Source organism: Canis lupus, chromosome 27, assembly GCF_003254725.2.
Source record: "Canis lupus dingo isolate Sandy chromosome 27, ASM325472v2, whole genome shotgun sequence".
Lineage (NCBI taxonomy): Eukaryota > Metazoa > Chordata > Mammalia > Carnivora > Canidae > Canis > Canis lupus.
The window spans coordinates 25,701,440-25,729,119 of NC_064269.1; the positions used below are offsets into that span (position 1 = coordinate 25,701,440).

Genomic DNA, 27,680 nt, shown 5'->3' on the forward strand with positions numbered 1-27,680 from the left:
GCGTGAATTTATTCAGAGAGTTTTGCCAGAAGATGAAGAACTAGATTTAGGTTACCTTGTAACAGATGATACAAATGGAACTATAGATTAACGTAAATAAGAACCTTGCATAGTAATACAAGGGAGGTACTTAATAAAAACCATTCAAATCTAAGGTAGATTTGAGTCAGTGTAGTAGTACTGATAAATAACCATGACGGGAACCAATTCAGAGAGCAAATTTAAATGGGTTTAAATGACATTTCCAAAACACTAATTTACTGAGGTCAATCTTAGTTGGCACCCGGACATGATAAAAAGTATTTTAAATCACATAGCAGTGATTATTTCCTTTTTAACTTTCTTTTAATCCTTATTAGCTTCAGGGAAAATTATTAGTTGAGGTTGTAGGTCTTTAGTAATTCTCTTATACCTGCTATTAATTCATTTTAACAAAATGAGCAATCCCCAAGCTCCAAACTCCAGCAGGCAGAAATATCATTGGTTTATGTTTATTACAGTTATAGGTGTGGTTATGTTTTACTTCTAGTAAGTGACAGATTACTTCTTTTCCCCATTTTTGGTAGTAATGTATAGTTTTATTTCAGTATAAGTTTAAATAAAGTTAGTTTCCTTAAATAAAGTATTAGTGATACTACAATACTGTACAGAAAAAGAAGCCCAGAGTAGATAAACTTGTTTAGTATTTAATGATTCAGTATATTATCTCATTTGGAAATGATTTAGGTATTCATTATTTAGTTTAACTTGGTACAAACTTTTCTGTTATTTACATGTATTTAAATTATTTGTTTTTAAAAATTATGCTTAAACATTAAACAGCTAACCATCTCAGGTTATTTTTCTCGTTGAGAGATTGTGAAGACATACTTGCTTTTATTTTATTTATTTATTTATTTTTAAAGATTTTTTATTTTTTCATTCATGAGAGAGAGAGAGAGGCAGAGACACAGGGAGAGGGAGAAGCAGGCTCCATGCCGGGAGCCCGATGCGGGACTCGATCCTGGGACTCCAGGATCGCGCCCTGCGCCAAAGGCAGGCGCTAAACCGCTGAGCCACCCAGGCATCCCCACATACTTGCTTTTATTAAGCCAACAAACTTAAACTAGGTTTTACTTTTCAAAAGTTATGTCAGGTCTTGTGAACTTGAAAAACATTTGGGTTAGTTCTTATGTTTCTGAGGGTTTCAAGAATACTTAATTTATAAGTGCTTATTTTTCTTTAAGCCAATTAAATAGAGCTTCTTACACATTAGTTTTGGCACTACCATCTGAAATTAGAAAAATATCACACATCAACAATATGCATGCTTAGACGTACTTAAACATGCAGACAGATGCAAAACAGATCTTACAGCTTTTGTTTAAAAAAATTTAATCAAGAGCTGATAGCCATTTTAATGCAAAACTCACTAGTTTATAAAAGAATAGTTGGATCCAAATTGTGGGACTAAGTTGAGATTACTACTCTGATAACAAAGGTTTCTTTTTTTACTAAGTTTTTTGTTTGTTTGTTTGTTTGTTTGAATGATGTAAGGATCTTTTAAAGCTATTTTTGCAGTCATTTTGTCTTTTAGAAGCTTCTGTTTATCCATCAAAGAATGCAGTCCATTGTCACTGAGAGATTTGAAATTCTCTCTTGTCAGGATCCACTTCTCTAAGTTAAAGTTGCCCTACAGTAGCGACTGCAGTTCCAGAAGTTCACCCATTTTCCAAAAAGGCACAAAATCCTGGTCCATAAACCAAGTGGAACCATCTTTGCCCTTAGATTCCCTAAGAGTTCTTAACTATGAGGAACCCTGTTTTTCAAAAACTTTTCCAAACCAAAGGGAAACAGAATAGGGTAATTTACTAAGAAGCTTCAACAAACAAAGTGTTGTGCAAATTAAAGTCAGCTCAAAATGGAGAGACTGGAGCTCAGCTATAAGAGAGACCTTCAGACTCTAGGGTCGGTGAGGAAGCAGTGGACTCAGTTCTATCACCATAGAGGCCTCAGTTGAGGGGGATGGTGGGGTCGTGGCTTCTTTGGATCCCATTTTTACACCATAAACTGTCAATAGTTTAGAAATATTGAAGTAGTAATTAGTAAAAGTTTACTCTGCACACACCAAAAAGACAGTGTGTAAACCAGGAGCATTCAAACCAAAACATGGAAGGAAATTCAGAGGTATATTGTTTATAAAGCAGCTTACATAGTGAGAAGTTCCTGCCTTCAAGCCTCCTCTCCTCCCACTTGCTCATATGTACTCTTAAATTTTAGTCATTCAGGGCAGCCCCGGTGGGTGGCTCAGCGGTAGAGTGCCTGCCTTTGGCCCAGGGTGTGATCTTGGAGACCTGGGATGGAGTCCCACCTCGGGCTCCCTGCATGGAGCCTGCTTCTCCCTCTGCCTCTGTCTCTGCCTCTCTCTCTCTCTGCCTCTCATGAATAAATCTTTTAAAAATTTTTTTAGTCATTCAGAGGTATTTAAAGTTCTTTAATTGTTTTGTGTTTCCCCGCCTCTGACCTTTTCCTATTCTCTCCTGAAATCTGATCCCTTCTTAGGATACCAGCTCCTCTTTTGAACCTAAATTGTAACTCTTTAAGCAAGTATTCAATAAAATGTTGAATGACTATTTATATGGATGGATTTAGCCTATTCTGGGATATTTGAATCTGTATTGATAAGATAGGTTTAATAACCCAATTTTACAGATAAAGGAAAGAGGCTAAGAGGAACAGGTTGTTTAACTTTGCTAAGATTATACAGTAATTTAGTGCTAACACTGTTTAGCCTCAAAGCTTTGCTCTTTTTTGCTAATCACTTTGTATGTGATGTTCAAGTGTTATTGATATGAGTGATCCCATGTGATTTTTGTACATTTCTCTGTAATCTAGAGAATTCTCCATAAAAATTAATGTAATCCTTATTTTAAAAGTCTCCTCTATAATAAGAGGTGCCTGGATAGCTCAGTTGGTTGAGCACCCAGTCCAACTCAGTTTCAGCTCAGGGTCATGAGTTAGGCTCCACACTAGTGCATTACACACAAAAAAGTATGAGTCACTACAATATATAATTTACTTTTTAACATTTTTCATGCTCAGTATTGACATATTATTGTTGGTGAGACATTATCAATATAGTGTGGTTTAAAAAATATTGCTATGATTTTTCTTTCATTTTTAGAAAGAAGTTTGGATCTCCAATTCAGTTTTAAAATGGCATCCATTTCAGGTTAGTGGAAGTGATTACATTTTATAGTACGTTCTGTTTTATTTCTAATTGCATGTTCTTTGAAAAAAATTGTTTTTCTCTGTACTTTCAGTTTTGCTGTGAACCTTTAACTGCTCTAACAGGAAAGTCTTAGTAAAAATAAAGAAACATAAATTATAAAAATATTTGTTTTAAAAGTCTGATTATTGAAATGATGTGTGGTGGGTTTTTTCTTATTGTAGTAAAACATACCTGCCAAAATGTACTCTTTATACAGTTCAGTGCCCAAAATTTACATTATTGTGTAACCATCACCAATATCCATCTCCAGAACTTCATCATTCCAGACCAAAATTCTGTGCCCATTGTACATTAACGTCCCTTTCCTTCCTTCCTACCAGTTGCTGGTTGGTAACTATTCATATTCTGTCTGAATGAATTTGAATACTCAGGATACCTCATGTCAGTGGACTCATAAAATATTTGTCCTTTTGTGTCTGGCTTATTTCCCTTAGTGTAATGTCTTTGAGCTAGGATTTTGTAACATTTTTCTTTTTAAAGCTGAATAATATTACGTTGTATATATCTCCTTTTGTTTATCAATTTGTCAGTGGACATCTGGGTTGTTTCATCTTGTGGCAATTGTGAATAATGCTGCTATGAACATTGGAGTACAAATGTGTTTGAGTCTGTTTTCAGTTCTTTTGGGTATGTACCTAGAAGTAGAATTGCTGAAATCACATGGTTTTTCTGTCTTTAATTTTTCAGGAACTGCCATACTATTTTCCTTTTTTTTTTTTTTTTTTTAATTTTTATTTATTTATGATAGTCACAGAGAGAGAAAGAGAGAGGCAGAGACATAGGCAGAGGGAGAAGCAGGCTCCATGCACCGGAAGCCCGACGTGGGATTTGATCCCGGGTCTCCAGGATCGCGCCCTGGGCCAAAGGCAGGCGCCAAACCGCTGCGCCACCCAGGGATCCCGCCATACTATTTTCCATACTGACTGTTCCATTTTACATTCCCACAGCAATGCTAAGGGTTCCAAGGGATGACATGTTTTTTTGAGGGAATTATAGGAACCTAAGAAATCATAAAGTAGAAAATATATATCACTTTGAATCCCACTACTCAAATTAATACTGTAGATAATATATCGATGAATGATTTTTCAACAAATATTTTAGTTTTCAAAGAGTTTTTATTATTTTTTTAATGAAGTACAATTAGTATATGTTATATTACTTTCAGGAGTGCAACATATTCCCCAGTTCTATCCATTAATCAATGCTTACCATGGTTTAAGTGTAGTCATTGTCACTCTGCAATGTAATTATAATATTGACTATATTCGAGTGTTGTACTTTTCAACTTGTGATTTATTTTATAACTAGAAGTTTGTACCTCTTAATCCCCTTAACTTATTTCACCATTCTTTCTGCCTTCCTTCTTTTGGCAACTGCTAGTTTATTCTCTGTATTTAAGAGGTTTTTGTTTGGTATGCCTGGGTGGCTCAGTGGTTGAGCATATGCCTTCAACTCAGGGCGTGATCCTGGAGTTCTGGGATCCTCATAGGGAGCCTGCTTCTCCCTCTGCCTGTGTCCTTGCCTCTCTGTGTCTCTCATGAATTAATAAATAAAATCTTTTAAAAAAACAAAAGGTTTTTATTTGTTTAAAGGTTTTATTTGAGAATGAGAGAGAAAGCGCACACGCACACACACAGATGCACACAAAGGAGGGGTAGAGGGAGAAGGAGAAGTGACTTCCTGCTGAGCGGGGAACCTGACATGGGGCTTAATCCCAGGACCCCAAGATCAAGACCTAAGCCAAAGGCAGACACTTAACCAACTGAGCACCCAGGTGTCTTGTTTGTTTTTAACATTACATGTGTAAGTGAAGTCATATGGCATTTGTCATTCTCTGACTTCTTTTATTTAGCCTCCTACCTCTTAGGTCCCTTGTTTCAATTAGCAAAATCTCATTATTTTTTATGGCTGAGTAATATTCCATTGTGTGTATGTGTGTGTGTGTGTGTGTGTATGCACACACTACTCTTCATCCATTTGTCAGGCATTGAACACTTGGATTGCTTCTATATCTTGACTATTTTAAATAACACTGCAACAAAATATCTTTTTGAATTAGTATTTTCATTTTCTTTTCATTTTTCTTTCTCAGCACTAGATGATATGGCATTTCTATTTTTAATTTTAATTAATTTTTTGAGAAAACTCCATACTATTTTTCACAGTAACTGTACCAAATTACATTCCCACCACAGCATGAAGGATTTTTTTCTCCACATCCTTGTCAACACTTGTTATTTCTTTGTTTTTGATACTAGTCATTTGGATTGGTGTGAGGTGATATCCCATTGTGGTTTTGATTTTATAACTAGAAGTTTGTACCTCTTACAAGTACCTCAAACTTTCCCTGATGATTAGTCATGCTGAACATCTTTTCATGTGTCTTTTTGCTATCTCCATCTTCTTTGGGAAAATATCTGGTCAGGTATTCTGTTTTTTTTTATTGGACTATTTGGTTTTTTTTGGTGTTGAGTTTTGTAAGTTCTGTATTTATTTTGAGTATTAATTCTGTATCAGATATTCCTTATGTTTTGCACATATCTTCTGTCATTTATTAGGTTGCTATTTTGTTTTATTGATGGTTTCCTTTGCTGTGCAAAAGCATTTTCTTTTGATATAGTCCCAGTATTTTATATTTGCATTTGTTTTCCTTGCCAGAGAAGACATATCCTTAGATATGTTGCTAAGGGCAGTGTCTAAAGAGATTACTCTCTCTGTTTTCCTCTGGGAGTTTTATGGTATCAGGTCTTACATTTAGGTCTTTAATCCATTTGAGTTTGTTTTTGTGTATTGTGTACGAAAGTAGTCCAGTTTCATTCATTTGCATGTAGCTATGCAGTGTTTTGAACACCATTTACGGAAGAGACTGTCTTTTCTGCATTGTATTTTCCTACCTGCATTGTCATAGATTAATAAACCATGTAAGTGTGGGTTTATTTCTGGTGTGTCTTGTCTGTTCTATTATTCTATGTGTCTTTTTTTGTGACAATAGCATACTGTTTTGATTACTACAGTTACATATCTTGAAATTTGGGATTTCATATCATTGATAGGAGGATAATACCAGCCTTGTAGAATGTATTTGGAATCTTTACTTCCTCATTTGTTTTTTTTCTGAACATTAGGGCTCAACAGTGCACTTGAAGTACTCAGTAACCCATGTTATAAACAGATGTGCTATCATCCAGGCTTATAGAACACAGGCAGAGTAGATTTAGCATAATTTTTGCCTCTGCAGTTTTTGGAATTATAAATGAGAATTGGCCTCAACTTAAGTCACCAGCTGCTTTAGATCCTACCAAGAGTCAGCCTGTTCTTTTAAGCTTGAAACCAGGCATTGACTTGTCTTTAACTATGAAAGTCCAACCTGTCATCTTCTTCTAATAGAATGCTATTTTGTCTACAGTGAAAAAATCTGTTATTATAAGCCTCCTTCATTAACTATTTTGGCTAAATCGTCTGGATAACTCGGTGCATCTTACACATCAACACTTGCTGCTTTATCTTACACTTTTTTTTTTTTTTAATTTATTTGAGAGAGAGAGCACAAGCAGGGGTGGGGTTGGGGAGGGAAAGAAGGCTAGGGAGAAGCAGGCTCCCTGCTGAGCTGAAGGCAGCCGCTTAACAGACTGAACCACCCAGGTGTTCCTTTACCTTACACTTTTGTGTATGGAAATTAAACCTCATGAACCAATCTCTGCTAGCTTCATACTTTCTTTTGCCCATTTCTCTCTCACCTTTCTGAGCCTTCATAGAATTGAAGAGAGTTAGGGCCTTGCTCTGGATTAGGCTTTGGTTTAATTAGGGGAATATTGTGGTTGATTTGATCTTCTTCTTTTTTTTTTTTTTATTTGATCTTCTATCCAGACTATTAAATCTCTCTCCATGTCAGCATTAAGGCTGTTTTGCTTTCTACTTTACCTGTGTTCATGTGTTCACTAAAGTAGCACTTTTAATTTCCTTCCAGAACTTTTTCTTTGCATTCACAACTCCTCTAGCTGACTTTCAGCCTGTCTTGGCTTTTGACGTGCCTTCCTCACTAAGCTTAATCACTTCTAGTTTTTTTATTTAAAGTGAGAGACAGGCAACTCTTCCCTTCACTTGAACAGTTAGAGGCCATTGTGGAGTAATTTAACTGGCTTAATTTCAATATAGAGGTGTCTAAGGGAATAGGACCATAGAGAGGGAGAGAGACTGGGGAATGGCTGATCGGTGGAACAATCACAACATGTACCCCTTTTATTAAGTTTACTGTCCTATATGGGTGGAGTTTGTGGTTCCCCAAAGCAATTACAATAGTAGTATTAAAAAGCACTGATCCTACATTACCATAACAAATGTAATAATAATGAAAAAGTTTCAAATATTGCAAGAATTACCAAAATGTGACATAGAGACATGGAGTGAGCAAACTGGTAGAAAAATGGTGCTTGTAGACTAGCTCAACACAGGTTGCCACAAACTTTCAGTTTCTTAAAAAGCTTAATATCTGCAAAATGCAGTAAAGTGAAGCTTGATAAGATGAAGAATGTTTATATATGTTGGAAAGTACAACTCTTGGTGTGTTTCATGTCTTTTTATGCATTACGTTTGTATCTCATTCTCTAGGACTTCTTAGGTCTTGAAATACTGAGAGGTGACAGGGCAGATTCTTAGTGGGAATAGCAAACCCTTGCAAAGCAGCTGCCTCAGGAAAGACCATCACAGGCAATCAGACAGGAGGCTGTCTGAGAAAGGGGAGGAAGGGCAAGAGAGACTTGGCACAAGTTAGTGGTTTCAGGCCCCCTGCCTGCTTTGTTGGAATCTGCCCAGATGTTCCCTTCCCAATTGCAGGTCTCACCTCTTCCTAATCCATGCCCTAACTTTGATGTAAGAGTCTGTGCAAGGCTGGAAATTCAATTTGCATTGGAATTCAGCCACCTGCAGAATGTTGGTATTCAGTAGTCTTGACCCTGTAGTTATAGGATATAAGGGATTCTTTTAGGATAATCATTAGAGACTGGAAGTTCCTTCTTTATGCAGATCCTGCATTTCTGTCAGATTCTTCAGCATATTTAGAAGCAGCCAATCAACCCCATTATTCTCACAAAAATATTCTGTGACAGCAGACGCTCGGTCACCCAGAGACTCTCCCTCTCCAGATACTTACTTACTGGTGTCTAGGTTATATTTTAAATAACTTTGTCTACTGCATGCCATGAAATACCACTGTCCCTTTTACCACAGCAGACAAGGGTCATTAATATCTGTAAATCTTTAAATCAGAGACTATTCTAGGTGGCATAGAAACAATTTAGAGAACCTACTTTTAAGTTTCTTTTCTTCTGGAACAGCATTTGGTGTTGGTTAGGGTTCACTCAGAGAAGCTGAATCATGAGTGATTTAAGGGACTTTTTTTAGGGATTAGTTCCTATATGATCATGGTACCTGGTTAAGCAGTCCATTACTGGTCCTGAAGTCAGCAGTGCCAGCAGCAGGGACAGGAAGATGGAGATGGAGTGTGGGAGGGTAAAGATGAGCTGAGACCTGTCTGTGTCTCATTTGGTCTTGTGTTTGCAAGTCATTGCCTACAAGGCTCTGACATCCAGGATGCTGGTGCCCTTCAGAAGAGCTGGTGCACTTGCCATAGAAAATTGTATAAGAACGTGGCCAACAATTTGGGGGAAGTTAGAAGAAACTGTAGGCTAACCTGCTACCCCTGAGAGATTCAGCAGGAGATGGAGGAACTGGCATCTGCCCGTGTCAAGAAGGTGAATGAGCCCAACAGCACCTGATCTTATGCCAACCATCTGAATGTAAAGCTGGCTGCTGTTTCATGTCCACCTCCAAGTCTGAAACCAGAGTTCATTTGTGGGCAATTGTAACCCAGAATCACGAGGGAAGAAAATTTTGGTAGCTGGTATAATACAAAGCCACCATAGCATCCTATTTTAAATCATAACCGTGAGATTTCATCCTATGAAAATTTCAGGCATTAATTAAGGCTAGATTACTGCAAGCTGATGTTTTAGCAAGCACCAAGGACATCTTTAAAACGTTTTGGTTTTTATTGTTGTGGTATCCAAAGGAATCTCATTTTGGCCTTAATAAAGGATTGCTTAGAATCCTACATTAAGACTGCTTTATAAATTAGTTTTGATTGAATTATAATGTCAGTTCGAGTTCTCTTTTTATTGTTACATCAGCTTGTTATAGTCATCAGCTCCTCCTCATGCCAACATACGAACCCAAATATGAGTGTTTTTGTGAAATAATATCTAAGTAGTTAGGGAATTACTTTAAAATACTTCCCTTTTGTTTTAAAGTCTGGTTGCTTAAATCACTTAGGAGATTGTTGTTCCAACTCCTACAACACAATAAAGGTAATAATGATCATTTATTAGATGCATAACTATGTGTCAGGTACTATGTTAAGAACTTCCCATGTGTTATTTGACTTAATTCTTTAAAACAATACTAAGAAAGCTGGGTATTATCCCCTTTTACAGGTGGGGAAATTGAGGCTCAGTTAAGGACTTAGCTTGAGTTGAGACAGTGACTTAAGATTTAACTCAGGTCTGTGTGACTCCCAACACACATGCTCTTTTTTTTTTTTTTTTTTTTTTTTCACACATGCTCTTAACTACCTTGGTCTCCTACTGTAAATATGTCTATAATTTGGATGGTGAAGAATATCCAAAAGTCAATAGGGAAACTTAAAACTAATTGTTTAGTTATTGTATCTTTTATTTTTCCTTCCTTGTAGCTCTAACTGAAGAATTGGATTCTATAACCAATGAGCTACATGCAGTAGACATTCAAATTCAGGAACTTCTGGAAAGGCAACAAGAGCTTATTCAGAAAAAGAACATCCTAACAAACCGAATAAAGCAGCACTTAGAAGCTTCTGACGTTGGGGAAAGCAGTGAATCGGATTCTTCACCTGCTGCTTGGAATAAAGAAGGTTTACTCTGTTTTTCTTTGCTAGTTTTGTTTCTGTTTATTTCTTTATGTAGGAGTTCAGTCATTGTTCCTGTATCAGTACTTTCCAGAGGGGAAACTGGCTGCTCTTTGAGTAGCGTGGGAAACCAATAGGCAAAACATTCTTTATCCATGTTAATTTTTTTTTAAAGATTTTATTTATTTTTTTATTCATGAGATACACACAGAGACGGAGAGGCGGCAGAGATACAGGCAGAGGGAGAAGCAGGCTCCATGCAGGGAACCCCATGCGAGACTTGTTCCTGGGTCTCCAGGATCATGTTCTGGGCTGAAGGTGGCGCTAAACCGCTGAGACACCCACGCTGCCCTCCATGTTCATTTTGTTTTGTTTTTGTTTGTTTGTTTGTTTTTTTATTTATGATAGTCACACAGAGAGAGAGAGAGAGAGAGAGGCAGAGACACAGGCAGAGGGAGAAGCAGGCTCCATGCACCAGGAGCCCGACGTGGAATTCGATCCCGGGTCTCCAGGATCGCGCCCTGGGCCAAAGGCAGGCGCCAAACCGCTGCGCCACCCAGGGATCCCTCCATGTTCATTTTGAATGAAGCTTTTTATTATTCAGACTTCATTATTTTTCCAGATTTGGTTCTAGCATTAATTAGTGCTTAGAGAAAGATTTTTTAATTCAGAAACTAAATTTTTTGAATTTTAACTAGAAAAAAATTAAACCATTAAGAAAAAAAGAATAGATTCAAATTCTTGCCAAAGTCTACTTCATTTTCCTGCCCTAGTGAACACAACTTTCTTGAGTCAAGATCTTGCCAAGCATCATGTACATCACTGGCTATCATGTTATAATGGAATACTATGACTCTCAAATGGCAGTGCTTTAATGAGCCTTGCTTCCCACATATTTGCTTCTAACAAGATATTTATACAAAAAAATTCTACAAAAACGTTAACTTGGTATTTAAGATTTTTATGATATTATGAATTCCTTGATCAACATTCAGACTTTTTTGCATACCAATCAAGCACCTTGTTCTGTGTAGGTTAATGGCAAATGTTTTCATTTTTTCTGATGTACTATTTCTTTTCTTTTTTTTTTTTTAAAGATTTTATTTATTTATTCATGAGAGACATAGAGACATAGAGAGAGAAGCAGAGACACAGGCAGAGGGAGAAGCAGACTCCATGCAGGGAGCCTGACATGGGACTCAATCCCGGGTCTCCAGGATCCCACCCCGGGCTGAAGGCGGTGCTAAATCGCTGAGCCACCAGGGCTGCCCTGATGTACTGTTTCTTATCACATACCAGTTTATTTGTTTTTGCTTAGCTTTGTGAGTAAAACTAATCACAAAATTGTTAGTATAAAAGTTAAGTTGTTAATAGTATTACAAGTCTTATATAAATTCTTATCTGTTTTTCTCTAATATAAAAGCAGCCATTCATATTTGTATCTTGTTTATAATCCTAAATAGTTCTAATATATTTAACTTTTTTTCCTCTGTCTAGATTTTCCCTGGTCTAGTAAAGTTAAAGATGTTCTGCAAAATATCTTTAAACTGCAGAGGTTCAGACTGCTTCAGCTTGAAACTATTAATGTAACAATGTCTGGGAAGGATGTATTTCTTGTTATGCCTACAGGAGGTGGAAAGAGCTTATGCTATCAGTTACCAGCATTATGTTCGGATGGTAAGTATTAGTAAAGATTCCTTTAAATTGAAGAAATGATATATCTCTTTTAATTCTTTAAAAAAATCATTTCTAACCATACCTATGTGAAAATCAAATGCATTTTTATTTTATCTTTATGTTAATAGAAATTTTAAAGGATTTACTTAAAGAAGGAATGTTAAAGACTGAACGGAATTAGTTCTTTTATCTGGTTCTTAAAACATAAGCTAAAAAACATGTAGGAGATAAAGTACTAGATAAGAAATTCACAGACCTGGATTCTAGTCCCAGATCTTTATTGAGCATCAGTGGTGGTGTTAGGCACTGTAACTAAGAGTAGTAAGCAGAACGGGCAAGGTCCTAGTTTTCATAGAGCTGGTGTAAAACAGTGCTTTCTCAAATTGTAGTGTGTGTAAGAATCACTGGTGATGTGATTAACATGCAGATTCTGAGTTTGTGTGAGACCCAAGGTCTTGTACAGCTAATAGGGTCCCAGGTGATACTGATGCTGTTGTTTGGGGACTAGTAAGGTATTGAGCAGGGCTCAGTAGACTTTCCCTTAGCAGAGCAGTCAGTAAATGGGATAGGTATGATCTGTAAGGTCTCTCTCTGGGCAGCTGCTGAACTGTCACTGTAGGGCAAAAGTGGCCATAGACAACATGCAAGCTAATGGATGTGCCTGTGTTCCATTAAAACTTGATTTACCCAAACAAGCAGCTAGTCCTTTAGTTTATTGACCCCAGTCTAGAGAATATAAGTAATTGCAAGCATTTGTAATAAAGGTTTTGTGATAAAGATTTTTTTTAAGATTTTATTTATTTATTTATTTGTGAGAGACACACAGAGAGAGACACACACAGAGAGAGAAAGAGAGAGAGGGGGCGGCAGGGACACAGGCAGAGGGAGAAGCAGGCTCCATACAGGGAGCCCAATGTGGGACTCGATCGCTGGTCTCCAGGATCACACCCTTGGCCGAAGGCAGCGCCAAACTGCTGAGCCACCCAGGCTGCCCTGTGATAAAGATTTTAATAGGAAATTAAGTCAGTGCAAAGGTCTGGCCTGGGGCTGTCAGAGAAAGCTGTCCTGTGGAAGTGGCATTTGAGCTAAAAGCTGAAGGGTAAGAAGGCAAAGATAGGACAGGGGAGTAAGGAAGAGTGTTCATGCAGGGGAGCAGTATTTCTGAGAGCCCAAAAGTAAGAACCTTCATGGTAGGAGTCTTCAGTAACCTGGAAGAATTTGAGTGTGGCAGGCAGTTGGGGAGGAAGACTTGTGGAAAGAATCTTGAAAGATAGTATAAAAACTTCCTTAGATTAGTGGGAAACCATTGAAGGGTTTTATACAGGTAAGAGACTGGTCAGAATTGTGCTTTAGAAGATAGAGGAATTCTAGAAACAATTAGGAGGTAGATTCAGTAGGAGTTGGTATTCATTGGACACAGGGTGGGAGTGTGGGGAGGTCAGGTGGTAGGAGAAGGGATAGTCTAGAATGATGTCCAAATTCTAGGCTGGGACACATGGTGAAGTTGTTCACTGAAATAGGGTACGTTTGGAGAATGAACTTCTGTGGGAATGGAGAGAAAGGGAAGATGAGTTGATGAAGTGGAACTAATGAATGGAACATTCTTTAGAAAGAATTGTATGAAGGGAAAAGGAGAGGGGCCCTTAGTTAGCTGTCCAGGGTGTTTCAAAGATAAGAGAGACTTGCCCATGTTTAAATGTAGTGAGAAGGTACCACTGAGGAGAATGTGAAAATATAGCAGAGAGACTATCTGAGATGATAAAACCCTGATAAATGCTGAACTTGAGTGTGTTTTTTAATTGGTCTGCTCTCTGTCTCAGGTTATTTTAAGGGACAAACTCCAGAGACAAAGTCAGTGATTCTAATAATGTAGAATAACTCTTAGAACTGTGCACGATTTTAGTAATAAGAGAAACGGGCTGTATTGTCAGCATTTCGTTCAGTGTACTATTAACTGATTTCTACTCAGCATATATTAATCTGGTTCAGTAAGTGGGACAATACTCATGTAACTATCACATGTAATTATACAGGTTGCTATATTTTCTTTGGAAAACTTTGGAATAACTTTCTCCTGATATAACTGGGCAGTATTTGTCTTGATTTATATTATTTTGCTAAGATGATTAATACCGATTGTTAAGTAAAAATTCAGAGTGGTATCTATTTTTACTTTTATAGTATTGAATAAGGAAAGAGATTTCTGTCTAATATTTGCTTATTTGGCTAATGAGCATTTATTTAGAATATATCTTTTATTAATGAGGATGAAAAATTGGTAGTATATCGATGTTGTGATGCCCTCAGGTGAGTGGTCAAAACTTATTCTGGAGGTGTATAAAATTTAAAGTAGATACTTTCTCTTTTAGGTTTTACCCTTGTGATTTGCCCATTGATCTCTCTTATGGAAGACCAGTTAATGGTTTTAAAACAATTAGGAATTTCAGCTACCATGTTAAATGCTTCTAGTTCTAAGGTATGCTTCTGTGGCTTTTTTTTTTTTTTTTTTTTAATTTAAACTCTTCACTGCAGTAGGAGCCTTGGTTACAATTGAATTGGTTATAAAATTGTAAACTGATAACCATATCTGGAGTTGCAAACTATGGTTGATGGGCCAGTTCTAGCCCACTGCCTATTTTTATAAGGTCTGTGAACTAAGAATAGTGTGTATGTGTCTATTTAAATTGTAGTTAGTTAACATAGAGTGCAATACTGGTTTTAGGAGTAGAATTCAGGGGTTCGTCACTTATATATATAACACCAGTCCTCACTATAACAAATGCCTTTCTTAGAGCCCTCACCTAGCCCATGCCCCACCCACCTCTCTCCATCAGCCTTCAGTTTGTTCTCTTTGATTAAGAGTCTCTTATGGTTTGTTTCCCATTTTCTCCCCCTCCATATGTTCATCTATTTTGTTACTTTTTATTTTTTTAAAGATTTGTTTGTTTTAGAGAGAGAGTGAGTGTGCACAAGCGGCAGGAGAGGCAGGGGGGAAAGAAAGGGAGAGAGAGAAGGCTCAAACAGATTCCCTGCTGAGTGCAGAGCTTGATGCGGGGCTCAGTCCCACAACCCTGAGATCATGACCTGACTAGAAACCAAGAGTCAGATGTTCAACTGACTGAGCCACCCAGTTACCTCTGTTTTGTTTCTTAAATTCCATATATGAGTGAAATCATATGGTATTTGTCTTTCTCTAACTTATTTCACTTAGTATAATACCCTGTAGCTTCATCTACATCCTTGCAAATGGCAAGATTTCATTCTTTTTGATGGCTGAGTAATATTCCATTATCTATGTACACACACACACACACACACACACACAATCTTCTTTATCCATTCATCAGTTGATAGACATTTGGGCTCTTTCCATAGTTTGGCTATTGTTGATAGTGCTGCTATAAACAGTGTGTATGTACTCCTTTGAATCTATATTTTTATATCCTTTGGGTAAATACCTAGTAGTACAATTGCTCAAGTGTTGGCTAGTTCTATTTTTAACTTTTTGAGGAATCTTCAAACCATTTTTCCAAAGTAGCTGCACCAGCTTGCATTCTCACCAACAGTGTAAGAAGGCTCCCCTTTCTCCACATCCTTGCCAATACATATTGTTGCTTGTGTTGTTAATTTTAGCCATTCTGACAGATGGGGGTGATATCTCGTTGTGATTTTGATTTGTATTTCCCTGATGGTGAGTGATGTTGAGTATCTTTCCATGTGTCTGTTAGCCATCTGGATGTCTTCTTTGGAAAAATGTCTGTTTATGTCAACTGACCACTTCTTAACTGGATTTTTGGGTGTTGAGCTTGGTAGGTTCTTTATAAATTTTAGATACTAACCCTTTATCAGATATATCACTTGCAAATATCATCTCCCATTCTGTAGGCTGCCTTCTAGTTTTGATTGTTTCCTTTGCTGTGCAGAGTTTTTTATCTTGAGGAAGTCCCAATAGTTCATTTTTCTTTTTGTTTCCCTTGCCTGTGGTGACATGCCTAGTAAGAAGTTGCTATAGTTGATTGCTGCCTGTGTTCTTCTCTAGGATTTTGATGGTTTCCTGTCTCACATTTAGGTCCTTCATCCGTTTTGAATTTATGTATGGTGTAAGGAAGTGATCCAGTTTCATTCTTTAGTTTTCTTAACATCATTTGTTGAAGAGACTCTCTTTTCTCCATTGGGTATTCTTTTCAGCTTTGTTGAAGATTAGTTGACCATTGAGCTGTGGGTCCATTTCGGTTTTTTGTTCCATTTCATTTATCTATATGTCTTTTTTTGTGCCAGTACCATACTGTCTTAACTACAGCTCTGTAATATATCTTGAAATTTGGAATTGTGATGCCTCCAGCTTTGGTTTTCTTTTTCAGGGTTGACTTGGTTATTCAGGTTTTTTTTGTGGTTCCATACAAATTTTAAGATTATTTGTTCTAGCTCTGGGAAAAATGCTGATGATATTTTGGTATGGATTGCATTAAATGTGTAGATTGCTTTGGTATGGATTGCATTAAATGTGTAGATTGCTTTGAATAGTATAGACATTTTAACAATGTTCCTCCAAGAACAGTCAAGAGCATGGAAAGTTTTTCCCATTTCTTTGTGTCCTCTTCAACTTTTTTCGTAAGTTTTACATAGTTTTCAGAGTACAGATTCTTTACCTCTTTGATTAGGTTTATTCTTAGATATCTTATGGGTTTTGGTGCAATTGTAAATGAGATTGATTCCTTGATTTCTTTTTCTGTTGTTTCATTTTTGGTGTATGGAAATGGAACAGATTTTTGTACATTGCTTTTGTATCCTGCAACTTTGCTGAATTCATATAGTCTAGCAATTTTTTGGTGGAGTCTTTTGGGTTTTCTACAAAGAGTATCCTGTCGCTTGTACATAGTGAAAATTTGACTTCTTCCTTGCCAATTTGGATGCCTGTATTTCTTTTTTGTTGTCTGATTACTGAAGCTAGGACTTCCCTTACTGTACTTAAAGAATAATACTGAGAGTGGACATCCCTATCTTGATCCTGACCGTAGGGGGATAAGCTCTCAGGTTTTCCCTATTGAGTATAATATTAGCTGTAGGTCTTTCGTATATGGCCTTTATAATAGTGAGGTATATTTCATCTATCCCTACTTTGTTAAGATTTTTTATTAAGAATGGATGCTATATTTTGGCAGATGTTTTTTCTGCATCTTGAGAGGATCATATGGTTCTTATCCTTTCTTTTATTAATGGTGTATCACATTGATTTGCAAGTATTACCACTCCTGCAGCCCAGGAATAAATCCCACTTGATCATGATGAGTAATTCTTTTAATGCACTGTTGGATTTGATTTTCTAATTTCTTGTTGAGAATTTTTGCATCCATATTCATCAGGGATATCTGTAATTCTTCTTTTTAGTTGGGGGGGTTGGTCTTTGGTTTTGGAATCAAGGTCATGCTGGCCTTGTATAATGAGTCTGGAAGTTTTCCTTCCATTTCTATTTTTTGGAATAATTTGAGAAGAATAGTTACTAACTTTTCTTTAAATGTCTGGTAGAATTCCCTTGAGAAGCCATCTGTCCTTGGACTTTTGTTTATTGGGAGATATTTGATTACTGATTTAATTTCTTTGTTGGTTATGGGTCTGTTCAAATTTTCTATTTCTTCCTGTTTCAGTTTTCATAGTTTGTATGTTTCTAGGAATTTGTCCATGTCTTCCAGATTGCCTAGTTTGTTGGCCTATAATTTTTCATAAATTCTCTTATAATTATCTGTATTTCTGTGATGTTGGTTGTGATCTCTTCTCTTTCATTCGTGATTTTATTTTTTGGGTCCTTTCTCTTTTGTTTTTACAAGTCTGGCTAGAGGTTTATCAATTTTATTTATTGTTTCAAAGAACTAGCTCTTAGTTTCATTAAACTGTTCTAGTATTCATTGTGTTTTCATTTTCATTTGCCTCCATGTGCTTTTTTTTTTTAAGATTTTATTTACTTATTCATGAGGGAGGCAGAGACCTAGGCAGAGGGAGAAGCAGGCTTCCTGCAGGGAGCCTGATGTGGAGTTCCATCCATCCCAGGACCCTGGGATCATGACCTGAGCCAAAGACAGACACTCAACCACTAAGCCACCTAGGTGTCCCTGCCTCCATGTACTTTTTAATTTCTTCTTAAATTTCCTGGTTAAACCATTTATTCTTTAGTAGGATGTTCTTTAATCTCTGTGTATTTGTGGTCTTTGCAAATTTTTTCTTGTGGTTAACTTCAAGTTTCATAGTGCTATGATCTGAAAATCTGCATGGTATGATCTCAGTCTTTTTGTAATTGTTGAGGGCTGATTTGTGACCCAGTATGTGGTCTATTCTGGAGAATGTTCATGTGCACTAAAAAAGAATGTATTTTGCTGCTTTAGAATGAAGAGTTCTGAATGTATCTGTTAAAGCCATCTGGTCCAGTGTGTCATTCAGAGCCATTGTGTCCTTGTTGATTTTCTGCTTAGATCATCTATAAGTGGGGTGTTAATGTCCTCTAGTATTATTATCAATGGATTTCTTTATGTTTATTATTAATTAATTCATACATTTGGGTGCTCCCAAGTTGGGGGCATAAATATCTACAATTATTAGATCTTCTTGATGAATAGAATCCTTAATTATGATATTAGTGTCCTTCTTCATCTCTTGTTACAATTTTTGGTTCAAAATCTACTTTGTCTGATATATGTATGGCTACTCCGGCTTTCTTTTGATGTCCATTAGTATGTTAGATGGTTCTCCAGCCCCTCACTTTATTTTTATTGTATTTTATTTTTTTTTTAAAGATTTTATTTATTTATTCGTGAGAGACACACACAGAGAGAGACAGAGACCAAGCAGAGGGAGAAGCAGGCTCTATTGCAGGAAGCCTGATGTGGGACTTGATCCCGGGATTCCAGGATCATGCCCTGAGCCAAAGGCAGGCGCTTGACCACTGAGCCACCCGGGCGTCCCTCCTGCCCCTCACTTTAAATAGTCAGGTGTCTTTAGCTCTAAAATGAGTCTCGTGTAGGCAGCATTTCGATGGGTCTTACTTTTTTATCCATTCTGATACCCTGTGTCTTGATTGGAGCATTTAGTCTATTTACACTCAGTAATTATTAAAAGATATGAACTTAGTGTCATTGTGTTATCTGTCAAGTTGGTGTTTCTGGTGGTGGTCTCTGTTCCTTTCTAGTCTTCGTTGCTTGGTTTGTGTGTGTATATATGTGTGTGTCTGTGTGTGTGTGTGTGTATATACATATATATTATATATATATACATGTGTATTTTAAATATTTATTTATTTTAGAACATGCATGTGGGGTGGAGGAGGGGAGGGAACGGGAAGCAAACTCCTTGCTGAGTGGGGAGCCTGATGCAGGGCTTGATTCCACAATCCTGAGATCATGACCTGGGCTGAAACCAACAGTTGGACACTCAATTGACTGAGCCACCCAGGTGCTCCTCAGTTTTTATATATTTGAATGGTTAAAAAAATCAGAAGAAGAATGCTTTGTGAAGTGTGAAAATTATATGAAATTTAGATTTCAGTGTCCATAAAGTTTTATTGGGACACAACCATGCTTGTTCATTTACGTATTGTCTACCACCATATTAAAAATTCTTTCCCTTTACCATTCTCTAAAGGTGATCAATAAGGTCTTTTTTTTAAGTATCATTATTAACTTACGGACATTTAACATATTTGATAGATCTTAATCTGTGTTATTCTTTATTTTCCCAAAATAGTCCTGTCTTTGGGCAGTAAACACCCCTTTTTTCTTCACCGCATAGTTTTTGACTCCTAGCTTGCTTTATGAGAAGTTACTCCTTGCTCATTTTGCATATTTCCCCCCAGACCTGGTGTCAGCCATATCTCCAGGTAGCTAGGTTCCTTTAGTTTCCTTCATCTATTTCTGTTTTATTTAAACTCTCATGTCCAAATTGCTCTCTCCTTCAACAGAATGAACGTGGAGAACATTGCTTTTTTCTATTATATTTCCATAACCCTGAAAAAGAAAGTAATAGTAATGAAAGTAGCTAGAAGTTGCAGATAATTAAAGATTCATGCCATATCACTGCTGTTTGAAAAACTGGAAAGAAAAGAGGATAGGTCAAGGTCAAGTCCAGTTTTCATTTGCTTTTACTAGTAGTTCATAGGATGTGAGTACAGTTTTTTTTCTTTAATCTTGCTTTTTCCATTTACAGAACTGCCAGAAGTTCTGGAGAGTCAGGGATATTTCTTTTTAAAGATTTTATTTATTTATTTGAGAGAGAAACAGGGATTGACTGGGTGTGGGGAGGGAGCAGACAGAGGGATAAACAGACTTGGCACTGAGTGCAGAGCTGACATAGGACTCGATCCCATGATCCTGAGATCGACCCGACTCCAAATTAAGAGTCAGACACCCAACTGACTGAGCCACCCAGGTGCCCCAGGTGTTTTCACTTTTATTTTTTGTTTTTTGTCGAATGAGATTATTCTTTTATCAGCATTTGAATACAAGTAAACAAATAAAATGCTTTTTGCAGCTACCTTGAAGTTTAGTACTGGGACATGGGCTCAGTTTTAATGAACTCAGCATCTGCTAAAACAGTCCAAGGCTGTTGCTTTGAGTAAGTGCCTCTTCATTTACCACTTAGTATCCAGTCTGCCAGCTTAGTTCCATCATTGTGTCTGTTTTTACTTTTAATAGGAGCATGTGAAATGGGTTCATGCTGAAATGATAAATAAGAACTCCAAGCTAAAGCTAATTTATGTGACTCCAGAGAAAATTGCAAAGAGCAAAATGTTCATGTCGAGACTAGAGAAAGCCTATGAAGCAAGGAGATTTACCCGGATTGCTGTGGATGAAGTTCACTGTTGTAGCCACTGGGGACATGATTTCAGACCTGGTATGTGTGATGTATCTAGAATACTCCTTGATGCTAGGGACTGTTTTCTTACTCACATGATGGAAATCCCTGCTTCTGTTAAAATTATTTCATCAGCTAGCTGTTGCTCATTTTCTCTTGCCTTATAAGGAAAATGGAGAGGCTGAGTCTTTAATCTTTACTTCTCTCACTGGAGTGCTTAGTCTTATTGCCTTTATCCCTTGAAATGCATGTTTCTCAGCAACATGATTAGCTTCCACATTTAGCCATAAAGATTTCCTGACACCACGTTCTCCCTCACATTCCGTGAGGAATTTGTATCTGCTTCAGAGTTGTCTTCTTTAGTCATCATTCAGTCTCCAGCCTCCACTTCCTGGTCAACATCCAACTACCACCTTGGGGTTACAGTGTGGGGGACTGGGGCAGGTATTTTAGGAACCCAGTTCTGTACTCCTCCAACCTAATCCTGCAGTCATAGCTGGAAGCAGATCACTCAGACTTGTTCTGTGCAAAACAACCTTAAGCTTTAAGCAATCATGTTCTTGATTTTCAACCTCATTTCTTTCTGAACCTGCTTTCACACGCAGATGGTCCCCTGGGGTCCCCTCTAATCCCTCATTGCATTTGAGCAGGGCTTGAGACATTACCTGACAGTCACTCTCGCCTCCTTTCAGACTCTGCTCTTGCCACTTCTGTTACTCCTGGATTGCCTGGCATTTTACCTGCCTCAGGCTCTGTGCCAGACTGTGCTTCTGGACCCCTCCAGGCCTCTATTCCCCCATTCCTGCTGTTTCAGTATTAAACACTGGTGGGAAGAATTTTTACAGCTGCATTAATTTACACCTCAGGTCAGCTGCCATCAGACTGCTGCCCTTCGACTTGTTCCTGATTTGTCTCCCGTTAGCATTCCTCCCAGCAAGCTATTCATGCCTTTAACTTCTCACTTCTCGTTAGGTCCTAACTCCTACTTGCAGATGCCTCTCAGTCCCCAGAAAATAGGTGCCAGCAGGTCTGGATGTCACCCTCTTTCCCTTTCCAAACATTAGTGACTTGTTTTTTCTTCGTAAGGCAAAAGAGACCATTTATTATCAGTGTTACCATGACTCCTCCCACTTCATCCTTTCCTGCCTTCTTAAGACTCACTCTGTCAAAGTCTTCACTCCTGCATCTTTTTTTTTTTAAAAGGAATGAATTTGTTTGTTTGTTTTTTTAATTTTTATTTATTTATGATAGTCACAGAGAGAGAGGGGGGTGGTGGAGAGACATAGGCAGAGGGAGAAGCAGGCTCCATGCACCGGGAGCCCGATGTGGGACTCGATCCCGGGTCTCCAGGATCGGCCCTGGGCCAAAGGCAGGCGCTAAACCGCTGCGCCACCCAGGGTTCCTCTTTTTTTTTTTTTAAGTTTTTAATATTTAATTTGAGAAAGAGATTGAGCGAGCGAGTAGGGGGAGGAGTGGAAGGAGAGGGAGAAGCAAACTACCCTGTGCCCAGATCACATCACTGGGCTCTGTCTCAAAACCTTGAGATCATGTCTTGAGCCAAAATCAAGAGTCAGACCCTCAACCAACTGAACCACACAGGCTCACCTCCTGAATTTTACGACTCCCTAAAACAAAGAGAGAAACTGAAATAGGCTTTCACCTTTCTCACCCCTTTATGGTGTTGTCCTGTTTCTGTTCTTCCTTTCACCTCATCCTCTAAACTTACCATCTGTTTCTCACCTTCCTTCCTTTCTGAATTCAGAGTCCCTTCTGCCTTCACCACTCTGCTCAGAGGTGACCTTGGTCTCCTATCTATCTCCGCATGGGCTTAATCCAGGGGGTTCATCTGAATTCCTTTTCCCACTTAACTTCTGGAGCAGGAGGAGCATTTCCTGCATTTATCTCTCTCTTGGCCACTTGTCCTCCCTGGGTTTCTGTGATGGAGGCTTTTGATGTGTTTCTTTTCCATTCTCTCTGCCTTGTTCTCCTTCCTTTGCTGCCACCCTAAGTGTTCCCCATGGTTCTAATCTGTTTTCGTCTTTTCTTACACTACTTCAGGCATGGTGGACTCGTGGCCTGAAGACACAGTTTTCTACTTTCAGAATTATTTGGGGGCATTAGGTATTTTTTTAAATTTTGATTTACATGTCTTAGGCAGGATATATACTGTCTTTTTTACTAGAGACCCCACCATGTTATTTAGACTATTCCAAAGAGTTGTTGCCTGGTAGCTACTGAAAATATCCAGTTTCTCACCCTTGCCCTATATTTCTAGCCTTAGTAGTTGATCACTTAGGATGAGAACTGTTGCTTGTGTGTTAGCATAACTTGCATTGCCTCTGTAAATTAGCTGCTAGTCGTCATCAGTGGTTCTATATCTAGTTCTCTTCCTCTGCAACTACAGATTTAGTTTATTGGAAATGTGTACCCATTTTAAAAAAAAGTTTAATAGAGCTGTAATTGACATACAACCTTGTATTACTCTTAGTTATATAAAATAGTTGTGTAACTAGAAGTTTGTACCTTTTGACTCCTTTCACCCATTTTGCCCACCTCTGTGCCTCACCTCTGGCAACCACCAGTGTGTTTTCAGTATTTTGGGTTGTTTTTTCTTTTTAAAGATTCCACATATAAGTGAGATCATATAGTGGTTATCTTTCTCTATCTGACTTATATCACTTAGCATTATGCTCTCAAGTTTCATCCATGTTGTTGCCAATAGCAGAATTTCCTTATTTTTTAAGGCCAAATAATATTCCATTGTGGGTGTATGTATATATACACGCCACATTTTCTTTAACCATGCATCATTACATGCTTAGGTTGTTTCCATGCCTTGGCTGTTATGCATAATGCTCCAGTGAACATAGAGGAGTAGATACCTTTTTTTTTTTAAATGTTAAGCACTGAATAGGTATTCACTATGGTCGTACCTTTTTTTTTTTTTTTTTTTTTTTTTAAGATTTGTTTATTTGAGACAGTACACAGAGGGAAAGGGAGAGGGAAAGGGAGAAGGAAAAGCAGAATCAGAGACAGGGGGGCTCAATGTGAGGCTGATCTCAGGATCCTGGGATCATAACCTGAGCCAAAGGCCAGATACCTAACCAATAAGCCACCCAGGCACCCCCAGGCATAGCTATCTTTTCAAGATAGTGGTTTTGTTTCTTTGGATAAATACCCAGGAGTGGACTTGTTGGGTCATATGGTAGTTTTATTTTTTAATTTTTGAGGAACCTCTATATTGTTTGTTTGTTTGTTTTTTCTTTTTTTAAAGATTTTTAATTTATTTTAGAGCATGCGCTAGCCAGAGTGGAGGGAGGGGCACAGAGAGAAGGAGAGATGCAGACTCCGCGCTGAGCTCAGAGCCTGTATGGGGCTCCATCTCATGACTCTGAGATCATGATCTGAGCAGAAATCAAGAGTTGGATACTTAACCGACTAAGCGACCTAGGTGCCCCACACTATTGTTTTTCATAGTGGCTACACAAATTTACATTGCTACCAGTAGTTCACCTGGGTTCTTTTTTTCTCCCATACTTGTTATTTCTTGTATTTTTGAGGATAGCTATCCTAACAATGTGTGAGGTGATGTTTCACTGTGGTTTTGATTTGCATTTTACTCATGATAAGTGATGTGGGAAACCTTTTCAGGTACCTGTTGGCTATTTGTATGTCTTGTCTAGAAAAATGTCTGTCCAGATCCTCTGCCTAGTTTTCAATCAGATTTTTTTGTTTTGTTTTGTTTTGTTTTTACTATTGAGTCGAATGAGTTCTTTGTATAGTTTTTATGTTAACCTTGTATCAGATAGTCGCAAATATTTTCTCCGTAGTCCATAGGTTGCCTTTTCATTATATTGATGGTTTCCTTTGCTGTACAGAAGCATTTTATAGTTTTATGCAGTACCACTTACACAGTTTTGCTTTTGTTGCCTTTTCTTTTGATGTCAAATCCGGTAAATTATTGCAAAGATCAGTGTTGGAAGCTTATCCCCTATGTTTTCTTCAGGTAGTGTTATGGTTCCAGGCATTATGTTCAAGATTTTAATCCATTTTGAGTTGATTTGTATATGGTATAAGGTTCTAGTTTCATTCTTTTGCATGTGTCTGTCTAGTTTTCCATTTATTGAAGAGACTGTCGATTCTCCATTGTATATTCTTGATGCCTTTGTCATAAATTAATTGACCATATATGTGTGGATTTATTTCTGGATTCTATATTTTGTTCTACTGATCCATGTTTCCATTTTTATACTAACACTATACCGTTTTGATTACTCTAGCTTTGTGATATGGTTTGAAATGAAGTTTGATGCCTCCATCTTTTTTCTTATTTCTCAGTATTGCTTTGGCTATTGGGGGCCTTTTGTTGTTCCGTACAAATTTTAGGATGTTTTTTTCTAGTTCTGTGAAAATGCCTTTGGACTCCTGATAGGGATTGCTTTGAATCTGTAGATTGCTCTGGGTATATGGACATTTTAATAGTGCTAAGTCTTCCATTTCATAGACACAGAATATCTTTCCATTAATCTGTGTTATCTTCAGTTTCTTTTATCAGGGTCTTATAGTTTTCAAGTGCATATTTTACTTCCTTGGTTAAATTTATCGCTTGGCATTTTATTCTTCTTGATGTAATTGTGAACAGAATCGTTTTCGTAATTTCTCTAATAGTTCGGTATTAGTATATAGAAACACAACTGATTTTTGTATATAGATTTTGTGTTCTGTAACTTTTTGTGAATTTTAGTTCTAATCGGTTTTTGGTGGAATCAAGATTTTTCTGTGTATAATTTCATGTCATCTGTAAATAGTGACAGTTTTACTTATTTTCTTTCAAGTTGGATGCCTTTTATTTCTTTTTCTTGCCTAATTAACCTGGCTAGGACTTCTACTAGTATGTTAAATAACAGTAGTGAGAGTGGGCATCCTTGTCTTGTTCCTGAACAGGAAGAAAAGTTTGGAAGTAATAAGCTTGAGAAGAAGGTCTTTGTGGAGCTGAAATTCCATCCTCTGAGGAGGCACAGCCCCATGCTGCTGATGTCTCCTAGTGAAGGCCAAGGTGGGTGGACCTGTGACGAAGTGGGTTCTCCAAAGTTTGGAAAAACTGCCATCTGTATTCATCTGCTCCTATGAAGACACAGTGCTTGTATAGGGATGAAGAAGCCTTCTGGGGTGACTTCTTGAGAATACAAGCAAGTCCAGCAGGAAGCAGAAAGGAAGGATTGAGACACTTCTTTCTCCTCCAGCCTCGTACTCTGTCCTTATAGGGCCAGCTCACAAAACAGAAATGGAGTGTACGGATTCCCCGCTCCAGCACCACAGAGCGGGGTAGAGAAGGATGGAGTTCTCTCAGCTAATAACTGTAATGTAATAATGGCACATCATCCTTGGTTTATCTTACCTCTGCAGATCCAGGCCATCGCCAAGTCCTGTCAGCTCTACTGCTAAACTGAATCTCAAGTTTGTCTACTTCCCTTTGTCTGTATTGCTCTTAGGTCCAGCTAGGCTCCTTTCCATTGGCCCACTACAGTGGCTCCCCAACTAGCCTGATTCCAGACTTACTCTTCTACAGTTTATTCCTCACACAGCAACCAAAGTGATCCTTTCTACATACAAATCAAACCCTGGGACTTCCCTTCCTAAACTATCCACCAGATCCTCTTTGTACTTAGAATAAATTCCATATTCTTAACTGGGGTCCATAAGACGGTACATACGATCTCTCTTCTGTTTGTCTCTACCTGATTTCCTATTCTTCTTCCTCCCTCTTTACATTCCTACTACACTAGGCTTACCACTATGAGCCCTTCTCACCCTCTGATAATAACGTACTTATTGATTTACTCTTTGTTTTGTCTGGTTTCTTTGCTTGAATTGTACTTCCATTTGCATAACATCCTTGTTTTGTTCACCACATAGTCTTCAGTGCCTGGAGAAATGCTTGGCAGGAATGGATGAATCTTGGATCCCTCTCTCCCCTCCCCTCCCCTCGATACTCCCTACTCTCCCTCCCCCAGAGGCCAAATCCCAGTAGTCACCAGGACTTATAGGGCTCTTGTTCTTGGGTTTCTCCTCAGTGTTTTCTTTCTGTTCTGTCCTCATTGTCATGCCTTGTTTCCTGTTCTTACTGGGTTTCCAGTTGGCTGCTGCCATCTTTGAACTGATTTCCCTTTCTTTAGTCTTTCCCCTCTTCCAGCCCATACCTTGCGCTGCCACCAAAAGATGAGTCTATCTATATCCCTTGTGTGCTATAAAAATAACATGATGACTCATTTCCTATAGGACAAAGGCTTAGCTCCTTCAACCAACTGACAGTTGTTCCCAGTCTTACTTAAGCCTGCCTTTCAGTGCTCTGCTGTCTTTCTGTGGTGCTATCATTCGAGGTGCAGGTGGGGAAGCAGAGCTACTGTGAACACCAGGTCATCAGGGATTTCTGTTAGGAAGCAAGCCCTGTACAGTGGTACGAGGAGCTGGGGAAGTGAAGGATGGACGATCAGAGAAAGTCCCTGATTTCCTGAAGCACTGGTGTGGGATGACCAACTGGAGCTTGTAGTGGTGTCTAAGGAGCCTGTCTGGTGCCAGAGGGAGCCACACAGGGGAAGCTCTTGAGAGGGCTCTGGTAAGCTCTCTCCTCCTAGTAGCTGTCAGCACCGTAGGTCTGCTAAGCATCTGGTGGGGCCTGTTGGTGGGCAAGGCCTACAGCTGGGAGGAAGAGCTGAAGGGAAAGTGGAAAAAAACTAGGACAAGCTAGAACTGCCTGGGCACCTGTGCATCTGTCCCTCATCCTATCTGCCTGGAAAGATCCCCAGAGAGTAATGGCGGCTACTTCACTTCTACCTGCCACACCTTGCACATGGTCTTCTTTTGGGCCATGTGCACTTGGAGCCATACAGGGAACGTGGTTCGCCCACTTACTGGAGTTGACAGTAGGTGCACCAGCTTGACCCCCTGTGAGTT

The 27,680-nt window shown here is 38.3% G+C and overlaps 1 protein-coding gene across 8 annotated transcripts in view; it reads left to right on the top strand.

Moving 5' to 3' along the window:
• Positions 1 to 27,680, top strand: part of RECQL (RecQ like helicase) — a 46,056-nt gene that overhangs the window by 3,611 nt on the left and 14,765 nt on the right. For 7 of the 8 annotated variants that reach the window (XM_049102238.1, XM_049102236.1, XM_049102237.1 and 4 more), the window contains 5 exons: positions 3,164 to 3,211; positions 10,020 to 10,217; positions 11,709 to 11,888; positions 14,258 to 14,364; positions 20,567 to 20,765. In XM_049102238.1, coding sequence (XP_048958195.1) covers positions 3,196 to 3,211; positions 10,020 to 10,217; positions 11,709 to 11,888; positions 14,258 to 14,364; positions 20,567 to 20,765 — 700 coding nt within the window. In that variant the 5' untranslated portion in view covers positions 3,164 to 3,195. Of the gene's footprint in view, positions 1 to 3,163; positions 3,212 to 10,019; positions 10,218 to 11,708; positions 11,889 to 14,257; positions 14,365 to 20,566; positions 20,766 to 25,670; positions 25,783 to 27,680 lie in introns of all 8 variants that reach the window. The other variant, XM_049102241.1, reaches the window with a different exon arrangement.